General features: G+C 40.3%; 2 protein-coding genes across 2 annotated transcripts; one reads left to right on the forward strand and one right to left on the reverse strand.

The window, feature by feature from the left end:
• Positions 1–3,123: 3,123 nt before the first annotated feature.
• Positions 3,124–4,305, reverse strand: NECHADRAFT_55045 (uncharacterized protein; the record flags this gene model as incomplete). The annotated part of the gene is made up of 1 exon (XM_003040551.1): positions 3,124–4,305. The coding sequence occupies one exon, from the start codon at positions 4,303–4,305 to the stop codon at positions 3,124–3,126; it is 1,182 nt and encodes a 393-aa protein (XP_003040597.1).
• A 3,743-nt stretch (positions 4,306–8,048) lies between these two features.
• Positions 8,049–9,519, forward strand: NECHADRAFT_55065 (uncharacterized protein; the record flags this gene model as incomplete). The annotated part of the gene is made up of 3 exons (XM_003040526.1): positions 8,049–8,307; positions 8,404–8,842; positions 8,910–9,519. Coding segments are annotated over 3 exons (1,308 nt in total), but the record flags the coding sequence as incomplete, so codon positions are not given.

Here is a 9,519-nt window from a genome sequence, read left to right on the forward strand (position 1 = left end):
GAGGGACTCTTACGTAAGCTGTCAAGGCTGCTTACTAAGCTAGAGCTTAAAATAGCAATAACTTAGATAAAGGGAAGGTAAAGAACCTGCTTAGTAAGCTATGACTAAGCAAGGGAAAGTGGGCCTATATAAAGATAGCTTAGGTAAGCGAGAAAAGGTCTCTAAAGAGAAAGTCTTTATTAAGATAATTAAAGGTCTAAGTTCTTTCTTTAAGAAAAGAAAGGAAATTTACTATTATATAAATATATAATATAAATAATACTAATAGCACTATTTCATACTATAGGCCTTAAGCCTATAAGTCTCTTACATATATATAGCTAGGTATCTCATAAAGCTTTACGCAAAGTTAAAAAATAGCAAAAGCTACTCTTAAAAGAAAACCTACTTAGTTATACCGGCGTATTCTCTTAATCTTATAGCCTCCCTTGCGCTTATACTCTTAAGGCTCTATAAAAATAAGGTTAAGCCCTTGGCCTAGAGTATTTTTATATATATTAATACCTTAATCGCTAAAGTATTTATTAATTATTACTAAAGCCTCGGTATTAACCTAATTAAATAGCTACTAGTTTAACTACTAATAGACTGTAATTAAATACCTAGAGAGAGCTAAGTATATTTAAGGTAATTTAAGTAATAATATAGCCAAAAGTATAATCTAAATGTAATAAATATTACTAAGTAAGTTGTTAAATAACTTTAAAGGCATATCCTTAGCGATATAAGGAACTTTTATAGTTATTAGTATTATTAGCATAGGTAAGGCTAATACTAGCGACGTTATTATTAGTATTATTATAATAGTTAAGGTTCCTAATATAGTAAACAATAATCTAATTTAATTTATATTAATAGGTATAACGGGGCATAATATACTAACTATAGGGTAATAAATTATATTTAATAATATTAAGAAGTATTCCTAAGTAATTAAATTATATTAAAAGCTAAGGTAGCGAGAATATTTATCTAAGGGATATTATATAGTTTTTTATAGGCAAGGTTTAGGGAGTATCTTATAATACTTATTATAAAATAGTATTATATTCTTACTTACCCGGAGGAAGAAAATAGGTCCCGCCTACTCGTACTAAGTGAGCGGAATATATTAATCTATGCCACGTAGTAATACGCATTTAATCATAGCATAGGCCATAATAATTATTAAGGCAGGTACGACTAGTGCCGATAATATCTTTATTAGTATTATTTTTATAAGCAAGGGAAGCTCTAAGATTAATATCTTTAGGGTTATTAAGGCAAGTAAGGCTAATTAGGGATAATACTAGCTATATTATTATTAATATTAATAATAACATATATAATAAGTAAGCGCCGCAGTTAAGTAAGCGCTATACTTTTTTTACCCCTTAATATAAGAATTATAATAAAAATACTATAAACTATTTAATTAATTATTTACCTTTCTTCCTCTATTATTATTATCTCTCTTTTTTACAGTCTAATCCTTTTTATCCTTTAGCGCCGGCTTAGTATCTTATTTACTTATTTAAGTTTTTTAACCCTAGCCTTAGGTAAGGTAACCTTATATATAACTATCTTTATTCCCTTAGAAAAAGACTATATAGCTTTTAGAATTAACTCTAGGGAGCTACTTTTATGCCTTATAATTTATCTCTTAAGGTATTTTAATTAAGATTAAGCCTTAAGTATTATCTTTAGTATCTTTAAGACCTAAGGGGTTAATAATTTAACCTCCTCCTTAATAGGTATTAAAGTCTATAATTATATATTAAGCTTTAAGATTATACTTTCTAAGTTAAGAGGAATAAGCCTAGCCCTTTTAAAGGTAAATTTAATATTCTTTTCTATTATAATAGCCTAAAATATAATATAGAAGGCTAAAAAGAACTTAGTTTTTAAAATATAAGTTATAAAATATCTAATTAAATATTTTATTTCTTAGCTATAAGTATTCTTAAGTACATTAAAATACCTAATATTAAGGGGCTAAAATATATAAGATAAATAAGGTAATATATAAAGCCTAATAATCTTTTTTTTATAGTATCTCTTAAATTTAATTAAGTAATAACTTTTATAATTATTAAGAATTAAAAGATAATAATAATTATTTAATTACTTAGTGTAAAAGACTGAAGGATAGAGAAGATATAGTCTTCAAAGACTATAGGGTAGATGACTTGGATAGGAGGTGAATAGGCAGAGGAATTAGTCTTAATAAATAGTTGAGAAGCTAAATAAGAAGACATAGGATAGGCAAAGTAAGAAGAAAGATGAATTAGGTTAATAAGAAGAAAACCAGCTTCTTATTGGTGTTTGTATTGCTTGAATTGATTCAGGATCTGAGGAACTAATTCTAAGAGAGGGCTTATAGCTTATATAGAGAATTACTCGGAATCTATTAGCCCGATTCGGATAAAAGTTATACCATCGGATAGCCCTGATTCCGGGCTTTAAAACTCTATTAGTTTTACTAATAACGGATAACTAGAAGCCGAGTTATAGCATAATAGATATTAAAACCTATAGGGTTTTAAACTAAGATATTTAAAACCGGATAGGAAATATCCCTTAAGAAGTGGATTTAACGGTGTTATCGGGCTTTTAATAAAGCCCTAAGTCCGAGATCACATGACCTTCCTAAAAGGGAAATAAGCCCAGAAAGGGCAATATTAACACTCCCTTACATCTTGCTTATCTAAGCAAAAACTGCTTAGGTAAGCTTTTTTTTTTGAGAAAGCGCATAAGCTATAATATAGGGTAATAAAATCCTAGGCTTATATCTAATAAGCTTATTTTTCTAGAATTTTATTTATAAAAGACCTTTTTATTATAAGGACTTTTACAATAATTAACTATTCCTCACCATTCGGGATCATAGGATTTTAAGAACTACCTCAGAACTCAGAATTACAGCTATGCGGGGTTTAAGCCAAATTGAGGGCTAATATAATCTGCACGCCTACGCGTTCGCGAGTGGAGGCGCGCCTAGGCGTGTCCCTATGGGGCCCCATTCTTATGAGGTAGCTTAGTTAAGCCGTCAGCAACAGAACTTTCTATAGATATCTAGTCTAGTATAGTCTCGAGGTTGGGCTCTTCGCCCGCACGTAACCTACGGCTCAATGCACAACACATCTATTGATCGACAACGAACCCATCTTTATGAGGCCGCATGGTGATTGGCTGAACCAATGCAGGTCGAATGGTCTGCGCATTGTCCACGAGATTGACACCCAGTCCGGGGCCATCAGGGATCTCTACGAAGCCGTCAACCATGTCGGGCACATGGTCCACAACGTCGGCCCCCAAGTGCGAAGTCGTAGATGTGAAGACTCCCGCCTCGAAACCGGTCGCAAACTCCTGGATGGCAAAGTTTGGGATCGCGGCGGCGAGCTGAAGACAGGCAGCGAGGCCGATGGGCGACAGGGGGTTGTGCGGCACCACCTGGATGTGGTGAGCCTCGGCCATGGCAGCTACCTTCTTGGCGCCCGTGATTCCTCCGCAGACCGCCACGTCGACTCGAGCATACTCGACAGCGTTTCTGGCAAAGAGAGCTTGGAATTCGTATATCGTGCAGAAGCGCTCGCCGGTGGCCACCGGGACGGAGATGGCGTCTGCCACCCGCGCCATCGCATCTGCGTTTTCTGGCCGGATAGGGTCCTCCACAAACATGGGGCGGTACTCGGCGATGGCGTTGGAGAAGGTGACTGCTTCGGCAGGGGTGAGGCGCCGGTGAAGCTCGATAAGCAGGTCGACCTTGTCCCCGACAACCTCGCGCATCCTCCTGACGTTGTCGATGGCATTATTCATCTTGGCGACGTGGGTCTTGAAGTACACCTGATCGTTGCCTTCGTCCAGGAAGGGGTTGATGTGTCCGAAGGCGGTATAACCCAGGTCCATCTTGCGCTTGCACTCCTTCAGAACACCCTCGATTGTCTTCTCGTAGATGTGGCCGTACACGCGAGCCTTGGTCCGGCATGCGCCCCCGATGAGCTCATAGATGGGCACGCCGAGCGTCTTGCCCTTGATATCCCAGAGGGCAATGTCAATTCCAGAGATGGCCGCGTTGATGGCGAGGCCCTGGAAATAGCTGAAGCGGTGCATCACGTTCCAGTGATGCTCAATGCACGAAGCTGGCTTTCCGACGAGATACTCGGCGAAGCGAGTGACCACGGTTGCAGAGGCTTCGACATGGCCCCAGATGCCACACTCGCCGAAGCCCACCACGCCGTCATTGGTTGCTATGCGTACGAACATGAATTGTCCCACGTGGAGTGGGACAACGGAGTGGATGAGTTGTTTCTGAGGGGAGGCCATCTATTCATGTCGTGTCAATTCCCGTGACGAGTGAAAGAAGTGATGGAGATGCTTACCCTGTCTGATTAGATAGTCGAGGAGTGCCGCACGGACGACTGAATGCAGGTTGAGGGGAGGGGTGTGCACAGACTGACTGCTGCCAACGTCGAATGAAGCGATAATGTTATTCCGCTCGAGTGCCGTACTGGAGTAAGGTAGGGAGAGTAGAGGAACGGCAGGTCTGCAGCAGCAAATGAGAAGGTTTATTAGTAATAAATCAAGGAAAGCTCATGATGAGGGGAGACCGGCATCGGGGCTCATGATCCGAACACATGTAGCAAGCTACTCCCGTATCGGCGGGGAATCGGCTCTCCACTGCAACTGTTCTGCCAGAGGGATCGGCCTGGAGTGGGGAGGCCCAGTCTCCGGTACCACAAGATATCTCCCCACACCCACATTACAATCACGTGCCAAAAGTCTAGAATCGCCTCGTGGTAACCCCACTTTCTGCGAAAGTCGCTCATTAATCCCTTCTTTTTTAACCTCTAGAATTAATAATAAAATAGCTTTTAAATTAGGCTCTTTTAGCCCTAAAATAAGCGCTAATTATAAATCTAATTATAAATTTATTCCTAAGTAAAGGACTATAATAATAGCTAAGGTATATATTAATAAACCTTAGAAGGAGGTTATAGCTAATTTTAGTATAATATAAGGTATAATCTCTAAGATAAAAAGATATTAAGAAAACTATTATAACCTATAATTAAGGCCTTAAAAAGGATATCTAAAGAAACTCTTAGCTTTATAGATTATATAGATTAATTTATATATTAATTAATATTATCATCTTATATAATAAGATATATTAATTAAGCTAGAGTTAGATATTTTTATTTATACCTTGAAGTATTATCTTTATAGCTATTAGCGCTATAAATAGTAGTTGAGAAAATAAATTTAATTATTAAAAAAAGATATAAAAAATAGGCTTAACTATTATTAATTTTAGATATATTATCTTAATAATTATATTAAGATATAAAATATTAAAAATAAAGTTTTTTTTATATTAATATTTATAAATTTATTTTATTAATAAAATTATAATTTAAAATATATTTAATAATGTTAATAACTAAGTCTTTTAATACTTTAATAAGAAATATAAAAAAGATTTAATAAATACTTAAATTTATAAAAAGCCTTATTAATTAATTATAATATAAAGAGGTATTATTATAATAAAAAATATAATTATAATAATAAGCGATTAATTAGCTAAGAGAAAAAAATATTTATCTTAGAGTTGTAAAAAGGCCTTAATAAAAAGTCTTTTTTTTTCCTTAAATAACTTTAAGCTTTTTTAATAAAATAATACTTATATTTATATTATTAAGGTAATAATAGACTCATTACTTTTATATAAGATCTAGCTTATTAATTAGCTAATATATTTATTAAATTTAAATTTTATTAAATATATTTAAAAGGCCTTAAAGGCTAAGCTTTAAAGATTATACCCTTAATATATCTAATTATAAAGTAATAAGGCTAATAAAAAGCTATTAATTAAATAGATCTAAGAAGCATAGAAAGCCTTACCTAATTAACTAATTTAAAAGCTAATAGCTTTAGCATATAATAGGCTATGCGCTTATATCTATATATATGAATAATATACTCTATATTAATTTATAGAATTAAGGCTTTAAAATAACATACCTTTTATTTTAATATAACCTCTATTTATTATAGAAATATAGAGTAAAGATAAAGCTTAAAAATAAAATATATAAGTAGTAGGTGGGGCGATTCTAGACTTTTGGCCTTTAATTTTACTAATCTATAAACTCGCCCGCAGCCCGTATTTTCACGAATGTACATAGCTTAAGTTTTCCTGCTTCCAACCTCGGTTATATCAACAGTTCTTAATCGGAATTCGCGCCGGAAATGCAACTGAGATTGAGTGTCAAGCTGGAGATGGTCCCCAAGCCGCTCTAGAGTATGCACCAAAACATGATAACGTCTGTGGGCCCGGGTGTAACGGTGCACGTTAGCCGTCACGCCACAGGGCAAAAGATTGGGCTATAATCGCTATTGTAGCAATCATAGTGGTGCTTCAGCTGCCTATAGAAACTTACAGCGCTATAACGGGTAACCAAGCCGTAACACCGGGGGATTGGTAATTATTTATCAAGAAGCCGCACCAAATCCAACGAAGTAGTCTCAAAAACCGAGTTCTTATCAACCGCGTAGCTGGCATCCATTGGAGGGCAGGCGAAGCCTCCGGAGAAATCAGGACGGAGGACGCGATTCAGTCAGAACTAACGCCACAAAGATCTCCCACCTTTCGCCGATAGAACAGTCGCATCAACCATTATACAGCTATGTCCACCACGTTGAATAAAACCAGAGTGCTCATAGAACAACCTTACAACCCTGGCTATAGACCCCAAACTGCAAGACAAGGTCCTTACGAGGATTTGCCTTTCTGGTCTATTGTAAGATCCCTACTTTGTCAGGTTCTTACCCCACGTAAAAACCCTGAAGTGGCCATGTTCAGACGTTGAATTACGACAACTCCGTCTTAGCTACCAAACAGTCGAGTTTGATCCCAAGTCCTTCGCCCATGGGTTCATCGTCTGAGTAGCTCTACACAAGTTTGAAGGAGTTCCAAAACTTGTATCTCCATAGAGCCTTGGCAAGCACGCCTAGGATTTCCATCCAAGGCGTCATAGGTGGCTTATACAGTCGAGTTCTGCCACTATCGCAGACCCATGGCGGAGCGGTTATCGAGGCCATGACCAACAAGTACTTGTGATCAGTGCAAGATACCCCATCACATCGTCCAGTTGTAACTACCGGAGAGTCTAGCCCCTGTGCCGCGTTACACTAAGCGCTTTTCAGTCTAGAGAGTGGCAGGGCTCTCCCCCAGACAGGGCTTCTGATTAGCCTCTGCCAGGTTTGATATTCCTTACTTAGCTGTATATGTATTAGATCATGCGTCGAAGCGAGACCAGTCTCGACTGAAGTGAATATTAGGAGGCAATACAGTACTCCAAGCTCCTGATAAACCAGGAGGCAAGTGTACGCGCGTTTGCCAAGTAAGAGAAAGGTCCAGACTTCTTGGAATTGTGGCGCCTTGTAGTTTCACTATTCTATCCCACCCCTCAACCGGAAATGATGTTCACTGGCTGGCGTCTTCCAAGACACCTTATTATCGAATCTCACTTGTTTCTCGTCGGCTCCACATTCGCCATCCATCGTCTCTGGGGTTCCCCATGGGGTGGTGCTCGAGGCTTGCATCTCATCTCGGGACCACTGCTGGCTGTTAGATCGGCGAGATTAGCAGAGATATAAATGTCCTCATTGATCCTGCCATCTCCGTCTGGAGCTGACTTGACCCTATCAGACTCGTCACGAGTAACACATAACGTAACATTTTGATACTGATTCGTTACCACTGCTCTATCCAACATGGAAAGTTTTCCAGCCGAGAAACCGACGGTTTCCAACATTGATTCCGTCTCCCAGACGGACAATGAGCTACAGGCTCATCCCAAAGTAAACGCTCATGTAAACTGCGCTGAATCATCCACTGACAAGATTCCTCCAGACCTGGCATTTCACAGTCAAGATGATGGTTCTGCTGAACCTCTGCTTCATGGTCTTTTGTGGTAACCTCTATGGAGTGAGTGCGCCTTTCGGATTGTGATGCCACTACCACGGTAGATTCGATTGCTGATCAAAATCACCGATAGGCGGGTGTCTCCCCTGGACTTGCTCAGGTCGTCCAAGAGTTCCACTCGGACTACACGGAGGCCAGTAACATCATCTCCTACTGCCTTCTGGCTATTGGCCTGGGTGCCTGGATCTGGACACCTACTGCGGTCGTGATTGGAAAGCGGCCAGTTCTAGTGACGTCCCAGCTCGTGTTCGTTGCTAGCAGCATTTGGGGCTCTCAGGCTACTTCCATGCAGAGCCTCCTGGGATCAAGAATCGTTGGAGGTCTTGGGGCTGGTGCCGTGCAGGCAGTTGGGCCCGCGGTCGTGGGAGGTGAGCAATAAACAAGCCCTGACTCTACCAAGACGGACGAATCTGACCTGTGGACCACAGAGCTGTTCTACGAAAAGGACTATTCTAAAGCCATGGCTGCATATACCCTCAGTCTCTGCCTGGGCTCGCAGCTCGGTAACCTCATTGGAGGGCATCTTATCGCCGCGAGGGGTTGGCAGTGGCATTTCAAGCTCCTGGCAATCCTCGGCGGGATCAACTTCGTCACGCTCTTGTTCTTCTGTCCCGAGACCGCCTACATCCAGGATATTGCCGACAATGCGAACGCAGCTGATGTTGACGACGACATCCGCCGCCACACTGATGGCAAGAAGCAGAATGCTATGAAGTCGCTGACGCAGAACCTGTTCTACCTCCGTCACCCGCATGTCCGAGGAGGTGGCCTTAGGCAGTGGGTTCTGTCTTTCCTGCTTCAGATTGAGTACACCTTCAACCCTACCGTTCTTCTATCGTCAGGCATGTGGGGAATATCTCTGGCATGGTGAGTACCAATATGAGAGAAACGATCATGACAATGTACCTTGACCTTTCCTAACCATGGGTCGCAGGGTTGCTGGCATCTCCGTGATTCAAAACCCTCTCTTCGCTGCGCCTCCCTTCAACTGGAGCCCCGCTGAGATTGGAAACTGGGCCGTCACAAGCACTGTTGGAGTTGTCGTGGCATTCCCCATCGCTGGTCCTCTCACCGATTTTGTATCCAGCCAGATTGGCAAGCGTAGAGGTCACCATATGCCCGAGCATCGCCTCTACACTCTGATTCTTCCTTTCCTCGTCGGCTCGGCTGGTCTGATAATCTTTGGTTATACTTATGCCAATGGATCTTATGTTGGGCCTGCAGTCGGATACGCGATGCAAACATCAACCTTGCTGCTGATCCCGGCGACTGTCCTTTCTTACGGGGTTGACAGCTACCCATACGACTCTGCTGAGGTGGTGTCTCTGATGAATGCCGTCACTCATCTGATACCATTTGGCTTGATCAAGACGGCTTCAGACTGGCTGGAGAGAGATGGTACTCGAAAGATGTTCCTGGACATGGCAATCATCCAGTGGGCATTGATTGCCGGCATCACTGTTGTCCTGATTTTGTTCGGGCCCTTCATTCGCGTTCAGTCGCACAAGATTCATGCCAAGTATGGTGCAAAGAGGTTTTTGTAA

This window comes from Fusarium vanettenii (genome assembly GCF_000151355.1).
Source record: "Fusarium vanettenii 77-13-4 chromosome 14 genomic scaffold NECHAsca_62_chr14_1_0, whole genome shotgun sequence".
Taxonomy (NCBI): domain Eukaryota; kingdom Fungi; phylum Ascomycota; class Sordariomycetes; order Hypocreales; family Nectriaceae; genus Fusarium; species Fusarium vanettenii.